This window comes from Macaca mulatta, chromosome X (assembly GCF_049350105.2).
Source record: "Macaca mulatta isolate MMU2019108-1 chromosome X, T2T-MMU8v2.0, whole genome shotgun sequence".
Classification (NCBI taxonomy): domain Eukaryota; kingdom Metazoa; phylum Chordata; class Mammalia; order Primates; family Cercopithecidae; genus Macaca; species Macaca mulatta.
Genome location: NC_133426.1, coordinates 155,973,074 through 155,999,268, shown reverse-complemented (window position 1 = coordinate 155,999,268; position 26,195 = coordinate 155,973,074). Strand labels below are relative to the sequence as shown.

The 26,195-nt window shown below is 43.9% G+C and overlaps 1 protein-coding gene across 2 annotated transcripts; it reads left to right on the top strand.

Moving 5' to 3' along the window:
- The first annotated feature begins 17,982 nt into the window (after window positions 1-17,982).
- LOC702090 (melanoma-associated antigen 11) lies at window positions 17,983-23,870 on the top strand. 2 transcript variants are annotated; one of them, XM_077988054.1, is made up of 5 exons: window positions 17,983-18,741; window positions 19,736-19,848; window positions 21,087-21,182; window positions 22,210-22,280; window positions 22,356-23,870. In XM_077988054.1, the coding sequence occupies exons 2-5, from the start codon at window positions 19,753-19,755 to the stop codon at window positions 23,380-23,382; spliced, it is 1,290 nt and encodes a 429-aa protein (XP_077844180.1). In that variant the 5' UTR covers window positions 17,983-18,741; window positions 19,736-19,752; the 3' UTR covers window positions 23,383-23,870. The 2 variants fall into 2 exon arrangements, with proteins under 2 accessions (XP_077844180.1, XP_014983870.3); XM_015128384.3 differs by lacking the exon at window positions 17,983-18,741 and having other exon boundaries at window positions 19,610-19,848.
- The last annotated feature ends 2,325 nt before the right edge of the window (window positions 23,871-26,195 follow it).

The following is a 26,195-nucleotide window of genomic DNA, read 5'->3' as shown; positions in this document are numbered from 1 at the left end:
CTCTTTTAGTGAACTTTTTGTGGTTGCCCTAAAGTTTACAATGTAATCTCTACTTAATCACAGTCTACCTTCAAATAATATGTTATTTCGCATGTCATGTAAGAACAATTATACATAACCAATTTCTCCCTCTTGTCTTTTGGGCAGATCTCACAAAGTCTTTGCTAGTCCAATTTGGAGCTCTGAAGCAAAGATTGCTTGGAGGAGGGGTCCCTTTTATGGGACTTTCTAAGCCATTTTACCCTCGACTTGCTCAGTCATTGGCTGGTGGCCTTTCTGAGAAGTGTATGGTCTTGACTACAACTGCATTGCCTAATCATTGATTGGTGACCACCCCTAGAAGATTGTGACTTCAGCTGTAAAGTTAGTCCCTGAAAGAGATATTAGGCTGTCAGATAAGCACACTTATTGAAGCTGTGCAGCTAATTATTTATTGAGGGGCATCTTATAATCTCTGATTGGGTTTCCTGTGCTGACTTGTAATCTATGATGTGGCACTGGTAAGCACGTATGTACAGGATTGTGTTCCCAACTTGAGAAGGTAGCCCATCTAAACCCTCCCATATGGCAGAGGTAGCCATTGTTCATCTTTTTTTTTTTTTTCTTTTTTTAAAAATTTCAACTTTATTTTAGATTCAGAGGATACATGTGCAGGTTTATTACATGGGTGTATTGCATGATGCTGAGGTTTGCACTTCTAATAATCCTGTCACCCAAATAGTAAACATAGTATCAAGTAGTTTTTCCAGCTTTGTCCCCATCCTTCCACCCTTTTGAAATCCCCTGTGCTTATCGTTCCCATCTTTGTGTCTGTGCGTACCCAGTGTTTAGCCCCCATTTATAAGTGAGAACATGTGGCATTTGGTTTTCTGTTTCTTCATTAATTCACTTAGGCTACTGGCCTCCTGCTACATCCATGTTGCTACAAAGGACATGATTTCATTCTTCCTTTTTATGGCTGTGTAGTATTCCATGATGTATATATATACCACATTTGAAAAATCTGGTCCACCATTGATAGTCACTTAGCTTGATTGTATGTCTTTGCTATTGTGAATAGCACTGTGATGAAGATAGGAGTGCCTGTGTCTTTTCAGAAGAATGATTTATTTTCCTTTGGGTATATACCCAGTAAGGGGATTGCTAGGTCAAATGATACTTCTATTCCTAGTTCTTTGAGATTTCTTTGGGAGTAGCTTTTTTATTATTATTTTTGATGAAGCCTGTTTAGGCACAGCTGTAGTCCTGTATTAGTCCATTCTCTCACCGCTATAAAGAATACTACCTGAGACTGAGTAATTATAAAGGAAAGAAGTTTAATTGACTCACAGTTTTGCAGGCCTAACAGGAAGCATGGCTAGAAAGCCTCAGGAAACTTTCAATCGTGGTGGAAGACAAAGGGGAAGCAGGCACCTTCTTCACAAGGCTGCAGGATGGAGGGTTTGCGCAAATGGGGAAGTGCTACAATTTAAAACCATCTGCTCTCATGAGAACTCGCTTACTATCTTGAGAACAGCATGGGGGGACCCTCCCCCATGATCCAATGACATCCCACATGGTCCCTCCCCTGACGTGTAGGGATTACAATTCGAGATAAGATTTGGGTGGGGATGCAGATCCAAACCATATCAAGTCCTTGGAATTTAGTGTTTATTATAGTTTAGATACGTTTAGTTATAAGCTCAGAAGAGATTCTTATTTTCATGCTTTATAAATCAGTGTTTTCTGGTTAATTGCACAGTACATCTGGTCTCTGGAAGTGGCAAAATAGGGTCATCACCACGTCTCTCTAAAACTGTGCAATCAACAATGCAAGCTAGTGCACCTGAACCATGTGATAAGCTGGTGTTCATTTGTACATGACCATGTGTGTACATATATCTTCGTTATCATTTATCTCAAAATATTTTTTAATTTCCTTTGTGATTTTTTTCTTTTGCCTATTGGTTGTTTAGGAGTATGTAGTTTAATTTTTGCAAATTTGTGAATATCTGAAATTTACCGATGTTATTAATTTCATATTTTATTCCACTGCAGACAGATAAAATACTTTGTACAATCTCGATCCCCTTATATTTATTGAGACTTGTTTTGTGGGCTTACATATTGTTTATCCTGAAAGGTGATCCATGTATACTTGAGAAAAATATTCTGCTGTTTTGGGTGTTGTGTTCTATAATTGGGGCTTAGGTCTGACTGGTTTGTGTTGTTGTTGAAATATTCTATACTCATGGTGACCTTCTATCTTGTTATACCTTTATTGAAATCAGGGTTTAAAGTCTCCAATAATTATTATTGAATTATTTATTTCTCTCTTTAATTCTTTCTTCCTATATTTTTGTGGTCTGTGTTATTAGGTACATATATGCTTATAATGTTTCATATTTTTTATAGATTAAAACTTTTATCATCATTATAAAATATCTTCCTTTTCCTCTAGTAACAACTTTTATTTTAAAGTCTATTTTGTCTGACATTAGCATAGCCACTCCAGCCCTCTTTTGGTTACTGCTTGTATGATATATCTTTTCCCATATACTTACTTTCGTCCTATTTATGTCGTTGGATGTAATGGGATTCTCTTTTTTTTGTTTGTTTTCTTTTTTTTTAAATTATACTTTAAGTTCTAGAGTACATGTGCACAATATGCAGGTTTGTTACATATGTATACTTGTGCCATGTTGGTGTGCTGCACCCACCAATTCGTAAGCACCCATCAACTCGTCATTTACATCAGGTATAACTCCCAGTGCCATCCCTCCCCCCCATAATAGGCCCCAGTGTGTGATGTTCCCCTTCCAGAGTCCAAGTGATCTCATTGTTCAATTCCCACCTATGAGTGAGAACATGCAGTGTTTCGTTTTCTGTTCTTGCGATAGTTTGCTGAGAATGATGGTTTCCAGCTGCATCCATGTCCCTACAAAGGACACGAACTCATCCGTTTTTATGGCTGTATAGTATTCCATAGTGTATATGTGCCACATTTTCTTAATTCAGTCTGTCACTGATGGACTTTTGGGTTGATTCCAAGTCTTTGCTATTGTGAATAGTGCTGCAATAAACATACATGTGCATGCGTCTTTATAGCAGCATGATTTATAATCCTTTGGGTATATACCGTACAGTAATGGGATGGCTGGGTCATATGGTATTTCTAGTTCTAGATCCTTGAGGAATCACCATACTGTTTTCCACAATGGTTGAACCAGTTTACAATCCCACCAACAGTGTAAAAGTGTTCCTATTTCTCCACATCCTCTCCAGCACCTGTTATTTCCTGACTTTTTAATGATTGCCATTCTAACTGGCGTGAGATGGTATCTCATTGTGGTTTTGATTTGCATTTCTCTGATGGCCAGTGATGACGAGCATTTTTTCATGTGCCTGTTGGCTGTATGCATGTCTTCTTTTGAGAAATGGCTATTCATATCCTTTGCCCACTTTTTGATGGGGTTGTTTTTTTTTTCTTGTAAATTTGTTTGAGTTCTTTGTAGGTTCTGGATATTAGCCCTTTGTCAGATGAGTAGATTGCAAAAATTTTCTCCCATTCTGTAGGTTGCCTGTTCACTCTGATGGTAGTTTCTTTTGCTGTACAGAAGCTCTTTAGTTTAATTAGATCCCATTTGTCAATTATGGCTTTTGTTGCCATTGCTTTTGGTGTTTTAGACATGAAGTCCTTGCCCATGCCTATGTCCTGAATGGTATTACCTAGGTTTTCTTCTAGGGTTTTTATGGTTTTAGGTCTAACATTTAAGTCTCTAATCCATCTTGAATTAATTTTCATATAAGGAGTAAGGAAAGGATCCAATTTCAGCCTTCTACTTATGGCTAGCCAGTTTTCCCAGCACCATTTATTAAATAGGGAATCCTTTCCCCATTTCTTGTTTTTGTCAGGTTTATCAAAGATCAGATGGCTGTAGATGTGTGGTATTATTTCTGAGGGCTCTGTTCTGTTCCATGGGTCTATATCTCTGTTTTGTTACCAGTACCATGCTGTTTTGGTTACTGTAGCCTTGCAGTACAGTTTGAAGTCAGGTAGCGTGATGCCTCCAGCTTTGTTCTTTTGACTTAGGATTGTCTTGGCAATGCAGGGTCTTTTTTGGTTCCATATGAACTTTAAAGCAGTTTTTTCCAATTCTGTGAAGCAAGTCATTGGTAGCTTAATGGGGATGGCAATGAATCTATAGGTTACCTTGGGCAGTATGGCCATTTTCACGATATTGATTCTTCCTATCCATGAGCATGGAATGTTCTTCCATTTGTTTGTGTCCTCTTTTATTTCACTGAGCAGTGGTTTGTAGTTCTCCTTGAAGAGGTCCTTTACATCCCTTGTAAGTTGGATTCCTAGATATTTTATTCTCTTTGAAGCAATTGTGAATGGGAGTTCATTCATGATTTGGCTCTCTGTTTGTTACTGGTGTATAAGAATGCTTGTGATTTTTGCACATTGATTTTGTATCCTGAGACTTTGCTGAAGTTGCTTATCAGCTTAAGGAGATTTGGGGTGGAGATGATGGGGTTTTCTAAATATACAATCATGTCATCTGCAAGCAGGGACAATTTGACTTCTTCTTTTCCTAACTGAATACCCTTTATTTCTTTCTCTTGCTTGATTGCCCTAGCCAGAACTTCCAACACTATGTTGAATAGGAGTGGTGAGAGAGGGCCTCCCTGTCTCGTGCCACTTTTCAAAGGAAATGCTTCCAGTTTTTTCCCATTCAGTATGATATTGGCTGTGGGTTTGTCATAAATAGCTCTTATTATTTTGAGATACATTCCATCAATACCGAATTTATTGAGAGTTTTTAGCATGAAAGGCTGTTGAATTTTGTCAAAGGCCTTTTCTGTGTCTATTGAGATAATCATGTGGTTTTTGTCTTTGGTTCTGTTTATATGGTAGATTACGTTTATTGATTTGCATATGTTGAACCAGCCTTGCATCCAGGGATGAAGCCCACTTGATCATGGTGGATAAGCTTTTTGATGTGCTGCTGGATTCGATTTGCCAGTATTTTATTGAGGATTTTTACATCGATGTTCATCAGGGATATTGGTCTAAAATTCTCTTTTTTTGTTGTGTCTTTGCCAGACTTTGGTATCAGGGCGATGTTGGCCTCATAAAATGAGTTAGGGAGGATTCCCTCTTTTTCTATTGATTGGAAAAGTTTCAGAAGGAATGGTACAAGCTCTTCCTTGTACCTCCGGTAGAATTCGGCTGTGAATCCGTCTGGTCCTGGCCTGTTTTTGGTTGGTAGGCTATTAATTATTGCCTGAATTTCAGAGCCTGTTATTGGTCTATTCAGGGATTCAACTTCTTCCTGGTTTAGTCTTGGGAGAGTGTAAGTGTCCCGGAAATTATCTATTTATTCTAGGTTTTCTAGTTTATTTGCGTAGAGGTGTTTATAGTATTCTCTGATGGTAGTTTGTATTTCTGTGGGGTCAGTGGTGATATCCCCTTTATCATTTTTTATTGCGTCTATCTGATTCTTCTCTCTCATCAATTTTGTCGATCTTTTCAAAAAAAAACAGCTCCTGGATTCATTGATTTTTTTGGAGGGTTTTTGTGTCTCTATCTCCTTCAGTTCTGCTCTGATCTTAATTATTTCTTGCCTTCTGCTAGCTTTTGAATGTGTTTGCTGTTACTTCTCTAGTTCTTTTAATTGTGATGTTAGGGTGTCAATTTTAGATCTTTCCTGCTTTCTCTTGTGGGCATTTAGTGCTATAAATTTCCCTCTACACACTGCTTTAAATGTGTCCCAGAGATTCTGGTATGTTGTATCTTTGTTCTCATTGGTTTCAAAGAACATCTTTATTTCTGCCTTCATTTCGTTATGTACCCAGTAGTCATTCAGGAGCAGGTTGTTCTGTTTCCATGTAGTTGAGCAGTTTTGATTGATTTTCTTAGTCCTGAGTTCTAGTTTGATTGCACTGTGGTCTGAGAGACAGTTTGTTATAATTTCTGTTCTTTTACATTTGCTGAGGACTGCTTTACTTCCAACTATGTGGTCAATTTTGGAATAAGTGTGATGTGGTGCTGAGAATAATGTATATTCTGTTGATTTGGGGTGGAGAGTTCTGTAGATGTCTACTAGGTCCACTTGGTGCAGAGTTGAGTTCAATTCCTGGATATCCTTGTTAACTTTCTGTCTCGTTGATCTGTCTAATGTTGACAGTGGAGTGTTGAAGTCTCCCATTATTATTGTATGGGAGTCTAAGTCTCTTTGTAAGTCTCTAAGGACTTGCTTTATGAATCTGGGTGCTCCTGTATTGGGCACATATATATTTAGGATAGTAGCTCTTCCTGTTGAATTGATCTCTTTACCATTATGTAATGGCCTTCTTTGTCTCTTTTGATCTTTGATGGTTTAAAGTCTGTTTTATCAGAGACTAGGATTGCAACCCCTGCTTTTTTTTGTTCTCCATTTGCTTGGTAGATCTTCCTCCATCCCTTTATTTTGAGCCTGTATGTATCTCTGCTTGTGACATGGGTTTCCTGAATACAGCAAGACTGATGGGTCTTGACTCTTTATCCAGTTTGCCAGTCTGTGTCTTTTAATTGGACCATTTAGTCCATTTACATTTAAGGTTAATATTGTTATGTGTGAACTTGATCCTGTCATTGTGATATTAGCTGGTTATTTTGCTTGTTAGTTGATGCGGTTTCTTCCTAGCATCGATGGTCTTTACATTTTGGCATGTTTTTGCAATGGCTGGTACTGGTTGTTCCTTTCCATGTTTAGTGCTTCCTTCAGGATCTCTTGTAGGGCAGGCCTGGTGGTGACAAAATCTCTAAGCATTTGCTTGTCTGTAAAGGATGTTATTTCTCCTTCACTGATGAAACTTAGTTTGGCTGGATATGAAATTCTGGGTTGAAAATTCTTTTCTTTAAGAATGTTGAATATTGGCCCCCACTCTCTTCTGGCTTGTAGAGTTTCTGCCGAGAGATCTGCTGTTAGTCTGATGGGCTTCCCTTTGTGGGTAACCCGACCTTTGTCTCTGGCTGCCCTTAACATTTTTTCCTTCATTTCAACTTTGGTGAATCTGACAATTATGCGTCTTGAAGTTGCTCTTCTCGAGGAGTATCTTTATGGCATTCTTTGTATTTCCTGAATTTGAATGTTGGCCTGCCTTACTAGGTTGGGGAAGTTCTCCTGGATGTTATCCTGAAGAGTGTTTTCCAACTTGGTTCCATTTTCCCCCTCACTTTGAGGCACCCCAATCAGACGTAGATTTGGTCTTTTCACGTAATCTCATATTTCTTGGAGGCTTTGTTCATTTCTTTTTCCTTTATTTTTCTCTAGACTTCTCTTCTTGCTTCATTTCATTCATTTGATCTTCAATCATTGATACTCTTTCTTCCAGTTGATCGAGTCATTTACTGAAGCTTGTGCATTTGTCACGTATTTCTTGTGTCATGGTTTTTATCTCTGTCAGTTCGTTTACGACCTTCTCTGCATTGATTATCCTAGTTATCCATTCCTCCATCCTTTTTTCAAGATTTTTAGTTTCTTTGTGCTGGGTACATAGTTCCTCCTTTAGCTCTGAGAAGTTTGATCGACTGAAGACTTCTCCTCTCAACTCATCAAAGTCATTCTCCGTCCAGCTTTGATCCGTTGCTGGTGATGAGCTGCGTTCCTTTGGAGGGGCAGATGTGCTCTGATTTTTTGAATTTCCAGCTTTTCTGCCCTGCTTTTCCCCCATCTTTGTGGTTTTATCTGCCGTTGGTCTTTGATGCTGGTGACGTACTGATGGAGTTTTGGTGTGGGTGTCCTTCCTGTTAGTTAGTTTTCCTTCTAACAGTCAGGACCCTCAGCTGTAGGTCTGTTGGAGATTGCTTGAGGTCCACTCCAGACCCTGTTTGCCTGGGTATCAGCAGCAGAGGCTGCAGAAGATAGAATATTGCTGAACAGTGAGTGCTGCTGTCTGATTCTTGCTCTGGAAGCTTCGTTGCAGGAGTGTACCCCGCCATGTGAGGTGTGAGGTGTCAGTCTGCACCTAATGGGGGATGTCCCCCACTTAGGATACTCAGGGGTCAGGGACCCACTTGAGCAGGCAGACTGTCCATTCTCAGATCTCAGCCTCGGTGCTGGGAGATCCACCGCTCTCTTCAAAGCTGTCAGACAGGGTCATTAACATCTGCAGAGGTTTCTGCTGCTTTTTTTTTTTTTTTTTTTTTGCTCTGCCCTGTCCCAAGAGGTGGAGTCTACAGAGACAGGCAGGCCTCCTTGAGCTGCGGTGGGCTCCACCCAGTTCGAGCTTCCCGGAGGCTTTGTTTACCTACTTAAGTCTCAGCAATGGCAGGCGCCCCTCCCCCAGCCTCACTGCTGCCTTGCAGTTAGATCTCAGACTGCTGTGCTAGCAATGAGGGAGGCTCCGTGGGCGTAGGACCCTCCCGGCCAGGTGTGGGATATAATCTCCTAGTGTGCCATTTGCTAGGACCCTTGGTAAAGCGCAGTATTAGGGTGGGAGTTACCCGATTTTCCAGGTGTTGTGTGTCTCAGTTTCTAAAGGGATTCCCTTCCCCCTTGTGCTTCCCAGGTGAGGTGATGCATCGCTCTGCTTCAGCTCTCACTGGTCGGGCTGCACAAGCTGACCAGCACCAATTGTCTGGCACCCCCTAGTGAGATGAACCCAGTACCTCAGTTGAAAATGCAGAAATCACCCGTCTTCTGTGTTGCTCACGCTGGGAGCTGGAGGCTGGAGCTGTTCCTATTTGGCTATCTTGCTCACACCCTGGGATTCTCTTATAATCAGTATATAGTTAGAATAGGCTTCCAAAATATATTTCTCCAATCTCTGACTTTAATTGAGGTGATTAATCCATTTACATTTAAAATTACTGGTAAGGTAATATTTCTGTGTTGTAGCCAGTGATTTACTCTTTATATCACATATGTATTTTTCCTTCTTTATGTTTTCAATACTACCTTCCTTTGTGAAAAATATATGTTTTTCTAGTTCTACCATTTTAATCCCATTGTCATTTAAGGTATTATTTTCTTAGCAGTTGTCCTCGGGACTACAATTGATAGTTTAACTTGCACCAATCTATTTAAATTAATACCAGCTTAATTAAAATATATACAGTGGGTTTGTTCACATACAGTTCCATTCTCTTCCTACTTCTTTGTGTTGCTACTGTCATATGGTAACAGTTAAGAGACTGGAATGTCCAGGGTTGAGTATTCCCACAGAATAGGAGCAGGCCTGGACTAGAGCAATGACAAGTAGATGGAGAAAAGGGGCCTCAGCTTCATCCTCTAAAATGACCTCAGTTGTGCATATCAGAGCTGGTCACAAATATTTGGTTCTCTTCTTTCTGGGCACATAAGATTGCTTTTATCTGCTCCTTTAAATTTAAGATAGGGAGAAAAGAAAATTGGCAACACATTAGGCACAAAAAGAGATTTATACTTGGAAAGTAGGTAACTCTAGGCTTTTGCAAAATATGCAAACATTTGTGCAAGGAACAATGCACTTTTTAAAATAACCATTGGGCCATCCCAATGAAGTGCAAGCAGTGGCCTGGAGAATTTGGAATGTGGCTCTAGTACTCCTCACAGATGTGAACCTGGGAAACCAGGATCAGGCACAGTGTGGGACCTTTTCTTTGGCATTCAGTGTGTTCACCTGGAGGACTCTCCCTTGCAGAGCTCTGGGGTGTGAGATTGGATGCAGGGAGGGCGAGCCTGGAGGAAGTCTTGGAAGCAACTCTCACAGACCTATGTGTTGATCCAGGTCCTGGTTCAGTAGCCCTGGTTATTGCCCCAAGCAGGACTAGAACAAGTTATATCATGTCTATGCAGTTCAAAGATGTGGGATTAAAGAATCCATGGTAACAGATTTTCAAGGAGAAAAGAAAATAAATGCATTTATTAATGCACATATGGATCATAAGACATATACAGGTTCAGGAATATTAAAATGTGGGGGAAGATACAGCATGGGCACGCAATAATAATGGCCACTTATTAATGACCACGTTATTAGGGTTAAGCATTTTACATACAAGTGGCATGTTATATGATGCTCACATAAACACTCTTAAGTTGTACTATTATTACTCCCATTTTACAGATGAGAAAACTGAAGTACATAAAGGATACCTGATGTATGGGCTTATAAGTGACAGAGCTCATATTCAAACTTACTTTCGTATGGGTTCAAAGCCCTGTCTCTTTTACCGGGTTGAGCTACCCGCCCCCCACCACAAACAAGGGAGTGCCAGCCATCTTCCACTGCTGACTATTGCCCTATCAATATGCCCCTAGGACTGATCTTAAAGGAGCCAAGTGGTGGTGCCAGTGAGAGCTTGAAACAGAATCCTACCCAATGGCCTCTCTCCTGTTCTATCCATATGACATGGAGACAAATGCCGTGGAGGAGAGGTGGGTCCTAGGATAAAGAAAGATGGAGAAGTTTCTGCATTGAGAGCTCCAGATGGGCTGCAGTTCAGAACACCTGCAGTTTGGAACCACCAGCCCCGCAATGAGCTTGTGCTCCATTAATAGAACATTGGGGATCCAGAGGGGAATGCAGATGAAGTGAAGACATTAAGGAGTTAAATGGGAATGAGAAGGGACTTCGCTCACTATTTTCCTCCCCCTCTTTTTCACTCCTGCTTCATTCAGAAAATATTTGGGGCAGGCTACAAAGAATTATGTAATACAGCAAGATAAAATGCATTACACACAAATAAAACAAAGGGATCCCAGAGATAAATCAAGTGAGAAGATGGTAGAGCCTGCAGCAGGCTTAGAACCCCAAATGTGCCAAGAAGTCCAGCCTCCAGGAAGACTTCCATTGACCTTTAGGGTACCCTGGAAGCTCATGGCCCAAGTGCAGTTGCCAGGCTACAGCGACCATTTGACATGAATATTAGAGGTCCAGTCTTCCAGAGGCTGCTATTATGTCCAGACATGTGTCCTGCCTTGCTGTGTACCTGCCTGGCCTGGTCTCTTTTATTCTCAGCAGATTGGGTGACTCAACGATTTCCTTCAAGCCAACTCCACTGAGCAGGTTGGCAACCAGATACATGGTGGGGCAAGTAGGACGAAGCACAGTGCTCATGAGACATGTGGACTCTCACTGCATCCACATAGGTGTCAGTGTCTGCAGGGCTCGTTTGCACTACCCTCAGTCTGAGTGATGGGCAACCTTGGCTTTGTCCTCTCATGCTATTTTGTGGATTTCCCTTGGGACATAACAGGCATCCTGCCACTAGCCCCTGCTGTCCCTATGTTCAGCTCCTGCCCTGGGATCAAGGATAAAAGGAGACACAGGACCCCTTATTTGCTCCGGAAAGGCTGACGGGGTAATTGCAACAGGGAAGAGCTGGTGATATGGTTTGACTCTGTGTCCCCACACAAATCTCCTTCTGAATTGTACTCCCATAATCCCCACGTGTCGTGAGACTCGGTTTGAGATAATTGAATCATGGGGGCAGTCACCCCATACTATGCTATTCTCATAATGGTGAATGAGTCTCATGAGATCCCAAGGTTTTTAAAAAATGAGAGTTGCCCTGCACAAGATCTTTTTGCCTGCCATCATCCATGTAAGACGTGACTTGCTCCTTTTTGCCTTCCCCCATCATTGTGAGGCCTCCCTAGCCATGTGGAACTGTAAGTCCAATTAAACTCCTTTCTTTTTCAAATTTCCAGGTCTCGGGTAAGTCCTTATCAGCAGCATGAGAATGGACTAATACACCTTTCAAGAACCATGCAGGAGGTCAGCCGCTTGCCAAGGAAGCTGAAGTTAAGTGCAGGGCTTCAGTCATAGCTGGTGGAACAGAGAGGTTTCTTAGGAGAGCAGGACCGTGACTGACAGGTCTCACATCAGTCCCTCAGTGGGCAGGCTCAAGACATACAGAGACAGTCAGGACCTTCGCATGTATGGGCACAGGAAGGCTCCCATCTGCTCTGCCTTACCCTGGTCAGGATTGCTTACATCCTCTGTGGTGTGTGACCACACAGGAGGCTTCTGTGGAATATGCTAGACCCTGGGAATGCCTCCAGAAGAGGCTGTTGGTGGGGCGCTGTGAGACCCCCTAGCTGCGCTAGCCTTGCAGTACTTAGGCATCCTAGAGTCAGCACTCTCCCCATCTGTCATTTCTCTCCAACAAGGGACACTAAGTGTCCCAGTTGTCATCCTGGAGTGTGACAAAGCAGTCTGTTCTGGAGCTCTTTCTGGAAGCACTCAGTTCATGACATCTTGCAGGGCTCCAGCTCACCTCCAGTCCCATTTTACTTCTATATTCCTCCTGTGGCCAGCCTAAGGCAGTGTAGATGGATCCAGCAGATGATCCTTCTCAAACTTTTCCAAACTCATCACAGCCTACATCCTGTGGTAACAAGAAAACCTTACCCTTCCTGGCTCCTTTCCAAATCCCAATTTGACCTGAAGATCTTCTGGGACCTGGAGGAGTATACTAATGACCACAGATCTCATAGTCTGCTTCACCCATTAGTCTTCTCAAACTATTTTGGGGGTACAGTGAGATCCTAGATGGCTCTTTGGCCACTGAAAGAACAGTTCTGCATCACCTCTGTGGATCAAGTTTAGAAAGCAAAAACTCATAGGCACCTTAACGAGGTGATTAGTTTAATTAATGTGTGGGCATTACATAGGGGATCATTTGAAAAGTAACTCATCATTATAGTGATTTGTCACTCATTTACACAACATTCTTTATTATTTACCAACCCCTAGGAAACTCACCAAATGGCTACCTCATCTTCTGCCAGTTCCGTCTGAACCACAATACTTTGGAAGGGGATTTCTAAGTAGAGAATTTTAAATAAAAGATTAACTGCTCATAAACCTCAACACTGAGTCTTGAGTAGTTGTATTGGAAAGCTGCAATTCCAAGCCCCAGGGGGGAAGACTGAACTCAGATACAGGAGACTGCGGGCAATTGTGGGCACCGCAGCAAAGGTGATGGGGGCTTAGAGATGGGCCTCAGGAGAAGGAAACCCCAAATCCCGACAGGTACAATTAGGCTGTTAGATTCCACCTTGCAGGGACTACAGTGTTAACTTGCAGATCCAAACAAGATGGAAAAAGAAACAGGGCATCAGGGAAAGGTCACAGCTGCCTCCTGACAGGAGAGAGTGTTCAGATAGCCCTGGGTGGTTGGAGCCCTGCCATGCTGACTTACCCAGGATTCCAGGAGCACAAACCAGAAGCTGGGAAAGCAGGCCTTTGGAGTCCCCTTGAAATTCAGATGCTTACCTGGTCCAGGAGCCAACAATTAGAAGATAGTGGGAGCATCCAAACTTTGGCTGTTGGGTCATCGGAAAGATTGAAAATTCCATGAGACTTTAGTACAGAGAAGCTCCAAATACTAGGACCATAGAACTGGCAGTTCTTTATTCATTCCATAAATGAATACCGAGCATGTACTGTGTGCCAGGCACTGCCCTGGGCTCTGAGGATACAACATTGAACACATTTCCTCCCTTGGTGGAACTTATATTCTAGTGAGGTAAGGGGTAGGCACACAATGAATCATGAAACAAACTTAAAGGTGCAGTAGATTTAATGGTTAACTTACAAATCACCTTTGGCAGGCTTCCAAATTAACTCACCTGGGGGAGGTCTTGTGACTTCTGGTGACATCCTGTCCGTCAGTAAAGTGTCTTATCCTGTGTTCCACAAATTGTTTACATATGGATTAATATGTAAGGTACCAACATTGAAAAGTTGGCTGATTTATTTTTAAATCATGAAGTTTTACTGATTGTCTTGTATATGGACATTTTAGCCTGTATGTTGCAATTTGATACAATGATTCTAATCTCCGTATTGTATTCCCTAATAAAAAACGACAACTGCCATACAAAAAGTTCTCCTCTCTTCTTCTAAACTCCCCCATAAAACCCTTCCAACTTGTAAGACACTCCAGAACACTCCGAACTTTGTTGTTTTCTCCTCCCAGGTCAGTCCTCACATTTGGCTTCCAATAAACATTTATCCAATTATTTTTGCCTAATCAGTCTTAATTTTGGTCCACGTGGTGATAAATACTATGGAAACAAATTGAATCTAAAGAACTGAATAAGTGTTTGGGATGAGTTAAGAGGAAGGATTGCAGTTTTAGAAAGGGTATTCAGTTTTTAATGAGGTTATTTGTTTTTGTTTGTGCAATTGTTTAAGCACCTTATAGATTCTGGATATTAGACCTTTGTCAGATGCGTAGTTTGTGAATATTTTCTTCTATTCTGCAGGTTGTCTGTTTGCTCTGTGGATAGTTTCTTTTGCTGAGCAGAAGCTTTTGAGTTTAATTAGGTTCACTTGTCAATTTTTGTTTTAGTTGCAATAGCTTTTGAGAACATAGTCATAAATTATTTCCCGAGAGTGATATCCAGAATGGTGTTTCCTAGGTTTCCTTCTAGGATTCTTATAGTTTGAGGCCTTACATTTAAATCTTTAATCCATCTTGAATTAATTTTTGTATATGATGAAAGGTCAGGATCCAGTTTCATTTTTCTGCATATGGTTAGCCCGCTATCCGCACACTATTCATGGAATAGAGATTCCTTTTTCCATTGCTTATTTTTGCTGACTTTGTCAAAGATCAGATGTCTGTAAGTGGGCAGTTTTATTTCTGGGCTCTTTATTCTGTTCAATTAATCTATGTGTCTGTTTATCTACCAGTATCCTACTGTTTGGGTTACCTTGTAGTATAGTCTGGAGTTAGGTAATTTGATGCCTCTGGCTTTGTTCTTTTTTCTTAGGATTGCCTTGGCCATTCGGGCTCTTCTTTGGTTCCACATGAATTTTAGAATACTTCGTTTCTGATGGTACTCATGAACATACAGATGGCAATGAAAGACACATGAGAATACTAGAGGGTGGAGGAAGACAGGGAAGCAAGAGTTGAAAAATTAACTATTGGGTACTACGCTCACTACTTGAGTGATGGGATTAATAATATCACAAATCTCAGCATCACACAATATACCCATGTAACAAAGTTGCACATGTACCCCCTGAATCTAAAATGAAAGTGAAATTACAAAAATAAATAATAAAGACACAAATTCTATGAAGAAAAAGAAAAGTTATTCACAGAAGGCCTCACAGAGAAGATATTTCGAGAAAGACCCGAGGGTGTCTGGAAGGCAGCGTTAGCTAGCAGTATTATAGGAGCATGTGTCTAGAAGAGAACAAAGGCGTGCAGTACCTCAGGGCCCTGGAACAGAGAGTAGGAGGTGGGGGTCTAAGGAGGCTGGTCTATTGAAGCCAGACCCTTTTCTCTGAGCCATAGGCTGTCTCAGAGCCAGGTCAGCTGCACTGTACCATGAACTGGCATATTGGATCCAGGTTTCTATCCAAGGTTACTGAGTTAGTTTACATTATTCCAGCATTTGAGATGTGGGGTAGGTAGACGTATAGTTGGAAACAGATTAGTAATGGATTGAAGAGTTTTGATGCTGAATATCAAGTATATTGGGTATATTATACTATACTGTTTTACATGTTTGACACTTTCTATAATAAAGATATTTCATTATAAATATCATGGCATTAAATTTGAAATCCTAAGTGAAATGAACTATATTTTATTAAAAAAAAAAATGGCCCGGCACGGTGGCTCACACCTGTAATCCCAGCACTTTGGGAGGCCGAGGCAGGTGGATCATGAGGTCAGGAGTTTGAGACCAGTCTGGACAATATGGTGAAACCCTGTCTCTACTAAAAATACAAAACTTAGCTGGGTGTGGTGGTGCATGCCTGAAATCCTAGCTACTCAGGAGGCTGAGGCAGGAGAATTGCTTGAACCTGGGAGGCGGAGGTTGCAGTGAGCTGAGATCGTGCCACTGCACTCCAGCCTGGGTGACGGAGTGAGACTCTGTCTCGGGGGGGGGGGAAAAAAAAAGATCAAATTGGTCCATAGAGAAATAGAAAACTTTAATCAAACATTACAAACTAAAACTGTGTTATCAGTTCAAACCACCCACAAATGATCCAGGAAAAGAAAGTTTCAGAGGCCAGTTTTACCAAATAATTAGAGAGAACTCATTGTCATCCTAAGCAAACTCTTAAAAACCAAACAAAAAGATGGGCAATTGTGGAACTCATTTTCTGAGACTAGTATTCTTTGTTTCAAATATCAGAAGAGGACCTCACCATGAAAAGAACACTTAAACCAAAGTTACTACATAGCAACAAATATCCTAAATAAATTAATAGCCAATTCATTTGGGTAGTGTACTAAATGGAAAAACAGGATATATCCAAAGAATGAAAATACAATTTGACATTAAAATATACCTTCAGTGTGATTCCCTATATTAACAAGATTATAGAGGCAAAACATATGATCATATTAACGGATACAGAAAATGCTTTGAAAAAATTAGTAATCATCCATGATAAAAATAACTAGAAAATTAAGAGTAGAAGGAAATTTTGTTTCATCAAATCAATAGCAAATATACTTAATTATAAAATGTTGGAAGCATTCGTGTCAGGGACAGGTCATAAATGTATGCTATCATTGCTGTTTTTCAAAGTTGTATTGGAATACAAAGCCAGAGATACGGATACCAAAATAAATAAGAGGTATGTATATTGGAAAGAAAGAGTGATATTTGGTAGGGTAATGCAACAGTCTATTTAGAAAATTCAAAAATTGCGCACCTGAAATAGTCAAATGAATAAGAGACATGTGAAAAATAGTGAATGGAAGATCAATAAATCAAAATCAAAATATTTGCAAAACAGACAATAACTATTAAGAACAGGTCATAGAAAATATCCCATTCACAATAGCAACAATATCCAAAAATTACCTAACAAGACTAACAAAAGCATGTATGATTTTTACTGAGGCAACTATACAAGTACTGACACATCCAGTTCAAAGAGCACCCAAATAAACAAGGCAGTATATGATATCATTGACAGGCAATAGAATATTGCAAAGATGGCAATTCTATTTTCAAAAATTGACAGACATAATTCCTTAACCAGCCAAGATGACGCTCAAGCTCAGGCATCTGTTGGTTTTGGATTGTTTTTGTTTTTGTTTTAGACAGGACCTCACTCTATTTCCAAGGCAGGAGTGCAGTGGTGTGAACACAGCTCACTGCAGCATTGACCTCCTGGGCTCCAGTGATCCTTCCACCTTAGCCTCCCTACCAGCTGGGACTGCAATCACACACCACCACACCCAACTAATTTTTCATTTCTTTTTTTCTTCTTTCTTTCTTTCTTGCTTGCTTGCTTGCTTGCTTCCTTTCTCTCTCTCTCTCTCTCTCTTTCTTTTCTTTCTTTCTTTCTGAGATGGGGTCTTGTTATGTAGCTCAGATTAATCTTGAGCTATGGGGTTCAAGTGTTCCTCCCGGCTTGGCCTACCAAAGTGTTTGGATTACAGGTGTGAACCACCGTGTTCAGCCTTGGGCTTCTATCTTAGGCTCCCCAAAACAACCCTGGAAAACTACAGACTAAAAATACATAAATAAAGGAACAAGAAAACAATATAAACAATGAAATCTAAACCAAAAAACAGGAGCGATCCCTGAGAATTTCATTGTATTTTGAAGGAATACTTGTGATTGCGGGGGAAGAGTGGCAGGGAAGTTGGGGTGGACAGGAAGAAAGAAATGTTTAAAATTCTGCCCCTACTTCACTGTGGAAAACTCGGGTAGCATCTCAGACCATAGGTGCCAGTAGTCAAGGGGTAACTTCAGGACGGGAGGAAACACTGGTTGATTAAAGGAATATGGCTGGAATTTGTGCTAATAACCACTAAAACCATGTCAGTAGATAAAGATTGGCTTTTTAACAATTATCATTTTAATTGAAGATAACGAATGGATTAAATTAGAGTATTGACCATCAGACTGAAATAGGCATAGTTAGGTTAAGTATGATTTTTGACACTGAATGAGAATTAAAAAATGAAAATCACTATAATGAACTACGAAGTGTTAGATAAATTCTAAACGCAGGACTTCCACAAATTTCTTGCAGCTGCTCAGCCTCTTCAGTGTAAAAATAAAGCTTTCAGGGCAAAAGTTTGCAAAGTCTAGATCTGGCTGGGGAGGAGCCCCCGTGGGAAGGTGTGCGTCTTCTCCCAGAGGTCACTACAATCACGGGTACTGAAGCCACATGGAAGCACCTAGCCTGGGATCCGCAGCTATTCTCTGCAAGGGATGCAGTTGGGCAATGCTCAGAGGTGACTGAAACAGAGTATCTCCCACCCATCACTTCATGAAAGAACCGGCAGCCAAGAGGAGGGCCCTCCTGAGTGAGTACTGACGGTCCACCCTCCCCACATAGAGGGGCCACAGAATCCAGCTCGGTCCCTCCCGTCAGCCCTGGAAGACCTTGGCAATGTTGTCCCCCAACCTCACACCTCCCGATCACTGCCACCTCACGGGACTCAGAGTCAGAGACTTGGTCCGAGAGGAGCAGACATCATTGGCAGAGGACGGAGCTCCAGGCTCTGCGAGGAATCAAGGTCAGAAACCTGAGGGAGGATTCAGGCACCCCCATGACCCTCGACCACATCTCCACCCCTCGCCACTACTCTTCCCCGCCGCCCCGCCCCCATACCGGCAGAATCGGGTTCCGCCCCTGCTGTCAATCCGGGGAAGCTCCAGCCGTGGGGGCCGGATGTGACCTCCATTGGCTTCCGCCTCTGGGATCTGAGAGAAGCGAACGCGTCTTTCTGAGGGGTGTCTTGAGAGTGGCAGAGGGCAGCGGGCCCAGGCTCTGTGAGGAGGCAAGGTGAGAGCTGAAGGAGGACTGAGGAGTCCTCCTCCCCAGATAGAGGGCCCCAGATAATCCATTGCCAACCCTGGCGCCAGCCCTGAGACAAGGGGGGACCAAATTGTCAGGCTGAGACAATCCCCCACCTCAGTGCCCAAGGAGACTCTGGGAGTCGAATCTATGATGTGACCTGGGCAGAGACAGTTCCATAAAGGGTGGGGCCCCGGCCTTTCCAGACATCAACATCAGGACTCTGAGAAATTATGGAGAGGTTCCACCCCATGCTGATAGAGGGGCCCCAGAGTCCATCCTTGTCCCTGCAGTTAACGCAAAGGACCTCCCGGCTTGGTGCTGCGGACTTGCACATTAGGGGGTCAGAGAGAAGTGACAGCCAGGTTCTGAGGGGTGGCTTGTGATCCGCTGAGGGCAGCAGGCCCAGGCTCTGTGAGGAGGCAAGATGAGATGCTGAGGGAGGACTGAGGACACCCCCTCCCCAGATAGAGGACCCCAAATAATCCAACACCGCCTCTGCTGCCAGGCCTGGATCACCCCACGGGGACGGACTTCTCAGTCTGGGCCGTCCCCTCCCGCCACCCCCCTCGGCTTCTGTACCCCGCTGCTTAAGCCTCAGGGGACTTTGGGGTCAGAGCTTGGTGTGACCAGGGCAGTGCTGGTTAGGAGAGGGCAGGGCCCAGGTTCTGCCAGGCATCAAGGTCAAGACCCTGAGGGAAGGCTGAGGCCCCACAGAGCCAGGCTCCCTCTCTGCTGTCAGCCCTGGGAAGTTCCTAGCATGGCCGCTAGGCATATGGTTTCTGATTTCCGCATCCTGGGCTGACGGAGGGAAGGAGCTTGGTATCATGAGAACGACTTAGAGGGAGCACAGACAGGGCCCAGTCCCTGCTGGGAGGCGAGGGAGGCCTGAGGGACAACTGAAGGGACCCAGCACCCCAGGACGGCTCTCCCCCACCCCCTGCCACCCCGCCGTCTCAGACTGAGGTGCCTCCTCATTCAGCCTTGAGAATCTGAGGAATGGAGACTCAGATCCGCAGAGAGGGTCTCGGGTGCAGCCCTGCCAGCATCAAGAGGAAGAAGAAGAAGGAGGACTCAGGACACCTTGGACTCCAGGTCAGTAGGGACCTTGGCCCTTGGAGTTCTAAGGCACAGTGGCCACATGTGGTGCATCCGCACTCTGCCTTTGTGGTGTCAGAGAGGAGTGGGTTGTGGTCTGAGGAGTGGGGCCTCAGGTGAACCCAGTGGGGAGTCCCAGAGCACTGAGGGAGGACTCAGGCAACCAATTATCCCTGAGGTAGAAAACCTGCCCCTGCCATCAGTCGTTGGAGGCCCCAGGCAGGACTCTAGGAAAGAGAGGCAGCTGCCCACTTCCTAGTTGGAGTTCTCTGGGAGATGGTGGTCTTGGCCTGCAAAATTCATCCACAGTTCAGCAGGAGAGACATGGATAGGCCTTGTCAGGAGTAAATCTGAATACCTGGAGGACACCCAGAGAGAGGAGGCACCCCTGAATCTGCTCCATCTGTCACCATTTGGCATCCCATGCAGGGGTGTCCGTGTAGTGCCCCTTCACTTTCTGCCTCCCACATCTCAGAGAGGTGGGGCCCTTGGCCTGAGGCGGGTCCTCAGGTCAGCAGAGGGATACACACCTGGTCAGCACAGGGTGGAGTCCAGGATCTACCAGTAGTCAAGGAGAGGAAAATTGATGAAGACTGAAGGTAAGAATGTACCCTCCCGCGTGCCAAAGAAAAAGGGACCTCACAAATCCCAGCTTCCCCCGTTTTCATCCCTGGGAGGCCCCAGGTAGGGGAGGCATGTGCCGTGCTCACAATTCTGCCACCAGGTTGGGGGTGGCACCTTGCTCATGGAGGTGAGCACCTTGTTTCAAGGGGGTGATGACAGGTCAGCAGGTGGAGCCACACCTGGTCAGCAGAGGGAGGAGTCCCAGGATCTTTAGGACTCAAGGTGTGTGTGTCCCCTTTGTGAGGACTGGAGGTATCTCCATCCCATAATGAAGGGATCCCACAGAGTCTCTCTATCCCCTGTGGTTGGCTGTATGGGGACCTGATCATGGGTGGCCCCAAGTGGCAAGCTCACTTGTACCACAGGCAGAAAGTTGGGAAACATTCAGGGAGATGAGGTCTTGGTGTAAAGGGATATGTCTGCTCATCTCAGGGGTTGGGAGTCAAGGAAGGACAGGCCCCGGCAGAAGTAAAGATGAAAAACCCACAGGAGGACTTTGGAATCCCCACCCCAGAACCGAAGGAGCCAGCTTCTGCTGTCAGCTCTGGACAACCACATGACGAGGTGATGGGACGTGGGGCCCCTTACTTCTGTTTTGGAATCTCGGGCAGGTGAGCACTATGTTCTCAGAGGACGACTTCCAGTCAACAGAAGGAGCCCCATCTGGTCTGCAAATACAGTGGTCCCAGGATCTGCCAAGAGTCCAGGTGAGAAACCTGAGGGAGGATTGAAGGTTGCCCCTGGCCAGAACACAGAGGAGGGCCACATAGAAATCTGCTCTGCCCCTGCTGTCTCCCCAGAGAGCATGGGCAGAACTATCTGCTGAGACCCCTCTCTTATACTGGGATCATTGGTCTCAGGGAGCAGAGGCATTGGTCTGAGAGGGCTGCAGTTAGGTCAGCAGCGGGAGGGTCCCAGGCATGACCAGAATCAAGGTGGGAGCTGACGGGACCGCACTTACCAAAAACATGGGACCCAGCCCTTTCCTGCCCCTTCTGTTTGCCATGGGAAGTCGCTGGGATCATGGGTGTTTCTGTTTCCCTGATTTCCTCTTCTGGTGTCTCCTGGAGGTAGAGTTGGGTTTAAGGAGATGGCCTCAGGTCAACAGAGGGAGGGTCCCAGGCCAAGATAGGCATCAAGATGGGGACCAAGCAGGCTCCTTACCCCAGGACACATGGACCCAGCTGACTGTCACCATCTCTTGCTGTCCTTCCTGGGTAGCCTTGTGTACATGTGGGCAGATGTGTATCCCCACATGTCCTCTTTCATATTAGGAAAGAGCTATGGATCTGAGAGTTTCTCAGGTCAGGAGAGGTGTGTCTTCCAGGCCCTGGCAGGAGAAAGTTGAGGGCCCTGAACACAGAGGGGACCATCCACTCCAAAAAAGTGAGAAACTCACAGAGTTTGGCCCGCCTTTCTGACTGTGCTGGTGTGCCAGGATAGGTGCTTGCAGTGTGCAGCCTGAGGGCCCCATGATTCCTCTTCCAGAAGCTCCAAAAACCGAGCAGTGAGGCCTTGGTCTCAGGCAATGTCTTCAGGTCTCAGAACACAGGAAGCCCAGGCAGTGCCAGCAGTCTAGATGAGATGTTCACCCTCAACCTGCAAATGGCCCCACCTGCCCCAGTACACTGAGGGACCCCCCGCTTGCAGTCTCACCTGCCCTACCTCAGTCCTGGAGCCTCCTGCTCTGATGTCCAGCTGCATCTTGAGCAGCCTTCTCATTTCCTTTTTCAGGTTTTTAGAGAACAGGCCAACCAAGAGGACAGGAGCCCCAGGAGGACCCAGAGGATCACCAGAGGAGAAGTGTAAGTAGGCCTCTGTGAGATTCTCCATGGTTCATATCTCATCTGAGTCTGCTCTCACACTCCCTCTCTCCCCAGGCTGTGGGGCCCCATCACCCAGATCTTTCCCACAGTTTGGCCTGCTGACCTAACCGGAGTCATCATGCCTCTTGAGCAAAGGAGTCAGCACTGCAAGCCTGAGGAAGGCCTTCAGGCCCAAGAAGACAACCCGGGCTTGGTGGGTGGCGCACAGGCTCTCCAAGCTGAGGAGCAGGAGGCTGCCTCCTTCTCCTCTACTCTGAATGTGGGCACTCTAGAGGAGGTGCCTGCTACTGAGTCACCAAGTCCTCCCCAGAGTCCTCAGGGGGAGTCCTCCTCTCCCACTGCCATGGACTCCATCTTTGGGAGCCTATCTGATGAGGGCTCCAGCAGCCAAGAAGAGGAGGGGCCAAGTACTTCGCCCGACCTGATAGACCCTGAGTCCTTTTCCCAAGATATACTACATGACAAGATAATTGATTTGGTTCATTTATTGCTCCGCAAGTATCGAGTCAAGGGGCTGATCACAAAGGCAGAAATGCTGGGGAGTGTCATCAAAAATTATGAGGACTACTTTCCTGAGATATTTAGGGAAGCCTCTGAATGCATGCAACTGCTCTTTGGCATTGACGTGAAGGAAGTGGACCCCACTAGCCACTCCTATGTCCTTGTCACCTCCCTCAGCCTCTCTTATGATGGCATACAGGGTGATGAGCAGAGCATGCCCAAGTCTGGCCTCCTGATAATAGTCCTGGGTGTGATCTTCATGGAGGGGAACTGTGTCCCTGAAGAGGTTATGTGGGAAGTCCTGAGCATTATGGGGGTGTATGCTGGAAGGGAGCACTTCCTCTTTGGGGAGCCCAAGAAGCTCCTCACCCATGATTGGGTGCAGGAAAAGTACCTGGTGTACCGGCAGGTGCCCGGCACTGATCCTGCATGTTATGAGTTCCTGTGGGGTCCAAGGGCCCACGCTGAGACCAGCAAGATGAAAGTTCTTGAGTACATAGCCAATGCCAATGGGAGGGATCCCAGTTCTTACCCATCCCTGTATGAAGATGCTTTGAGAGAGGAGGAAGAGGGAGTCTGAGCATGAGATGCAACCAGGGCCAGTGGGCAGGGAAACGGGCCAATGCATGCTTCAGGGACACACCCAGCAGTTTCCCTGCCCTGTGTGAAATCAGTCCCATTCTTCCCTCTGTGTTTTATGGAGAAGTCAGTGTTATCAGTAGTAGAAGGCACAGTGAATGGAAGGGAACACATTGTATACCGCTTTTAGGTTTCTCTTCCATACGGTGACTTGGAGATTTCTTTTTGTGTCCTTTTGGTAATTTTCAAATAGTGTTCCTTTAATAAAAGTTTTAGTTAGCTTCAACATCTATGTATGTGGATGATGCTGACCACACATGTAGTTTTGCTTATCCATTTCAAGTGCAAGAGTTTGCCATTTTGTAAAACATTTTGGGAAATCTTCCATCTTGCGTGATTTGCAATAGGTATTTTCTTGGAGAATGTAAGAACTTAGCAATAAAGTTGAACTGGTGTTGTGAAACAGAAATAAAAGGAGAAGGTCATTAATTCTTGTCTTATCCATGTTCATCTGTTGTTCTATGAAAGTACACACACAAACAGACACACACACACACGTACACCCCCCCCCCCACATACATATTCACGAAGGAAATGCAGTTTCCTATTGAGTTGCAGATTCTCTGAGATGTCCTGGACAATAAGAAATATTCCAAAGTAGAGAGTGGTAGCACCTGGGGTCAAAGTAATACTAGAAATGGCTGTCAATCCTTAAATATTCAATATATTCCAGGCATTGTCCCCGGTGTTTTAATACATTTGCTACATTATAACAGTCCTAAAAAATGGTCTATCAAACCCATTTTCTGGATGAACCTGAGTCTCATGGTGCTCAGTTACTTTCCCAAGATCTTATCACTGGGAAACCACAAGGTTGGTCTGAATTCATCTAGAGCCCATTCTATTCTCACTCTTTCCAGCCTGAAGTATACCTCTGTCCTTTAATTCCTTTGTTTTCTCAGTACTGCATAATGTCTCTTAAGTGGCCAAAAGAAGGACCCTGTGGAGATGGTACTGAAAGCAGGCCTACAAAAGGAAGGTGACAATGAGAATGAAACATAATCTGGGGATAGTCTGTGGGCTTTATTAACCTAGGGTCCTCCTGCCTGAGCCCTAGGGTTCCTGAGAGCTGACTCTACCCAGGTGCAGGAATTTCTGTCCAGCCCTAACACTTTCCCTCATCATAGAGGCCTTCTCTTGGTCTCCCCTATGTGCCCTCTCTTCCAATTGGAATCTGGCCTGCTGCCTGCTCCTCCCTGCTGCTTGCTGTGAAGGCTAAGTGAAATCACCTGCCCTCCCCTTTACACATCCTGTCACCCCAACTGTGTGTCTAAATACACTCTCAAACTTTTCTAAATAGATGGTGAGTGGAATGTGATTAGCACATGATAATACTATTCTTGAGATATGAAGCTATACAGAGAGAGTTTTTTTAAACCACCTTGTTATTTGTAATAGGAATTTAATGGGGTGTTTTATTTGAAACTGGTCACTGAACACATACAAGGATGAATGACGTTACCTTGGTGGTGAAAATCTAAAGTCTCCCGCATAAGCTGGAGAACATGGGAATCACTGTGGAGTCAACATCTACTAAGGCTGAAGTCCTAAAACCCCAGAGTCTCCCAGGAGGTGAAAAATGCTGCCTTGGTGGGAGTACTAGCTCAAATTTTAGTAGAATAATTAACCAAGTTTCTACTTTCTCTTGTCTAGTACTTGCCCCACAGGAAAATATGGGCTTTCATTGTGTCTAAAGGCACCTGACAGGTGTTTAGGCATGTGGAGGGTAGCAGAAACTCACAGGTTAAAATTTTGACCAGGAATCCAATGGAGGAAAAGTTCTAAGCCTACTAATTGTTTAATGGGCATTATAAAGGGAAGATTCCCTGATGAGCCTTCCTGCTGAGACTTTTCAAGGTTCTTGGACAGTTTTGATCCTACATTTCAAAGCATCAGTCACGTAGCAGGCACTTGAAAAAGTTAGAGAACTTCAAGGCAAATGTGGGCTTCTCAGAAACTCCCAGCAATGAGAAGGGTTGTTTAATACCAAATTATCATAATTGCTTTTTTTGAGCACCTCCTACACAACAGTTTATGGAGGAGACTACACCACTCACTCACATTTTATCTTTGTCTCCTTCCTGGACACATGGGAACAGTACAGCCCACTTGCAGTTTGGAAGGGTCATGTGACCACTTGTTACCACTGAAACATGAGCAGAAGTGTTGTGTGTCACATCGAGGCATTTGAGAACCAGTGTGCCATTTCCAAGTTTTCTTCCTCCATCCAATAGTAAACACGGCAGCTTCATTTGAGATGATGGATTCAGAAGGTGGAAGCAGCCTGGATCCCTGGGTCACGTGAGAGTAGAGAGCCCCTGCCAAACCGCATCAGAACTTATGGGCACATAAAAGAAACTTTTCTTGTGTCAAGCCATTCAAATTTTAGGGTTTGTCTGTTGCATCAACTAGTGGTTATTTTTACTGACTAATACACAGCTACTATTTTTGCTGTTTTTCTTATTTAAAGAGTCTCATCACAAAAATAGCAGTGTGTATATGTATTCTTGTTGCAAACAATCTAAATATACACATATATTATAATTTCTTCCTTTTCAAAGTCCTTGCACAATTTAAACCCCATCACAGAGTTCACCATAATTATTAATCTGATATGTATTATTTTAAAGCTGATTTTAGGCTTCTTATATACAGATGTGCTATGAAAATACTAGCATATTGGTCATTTTGATAATTATGTATATATTGATATACTACTTGCCTTTGCCACTTAATAAAATGGATACAGAATCT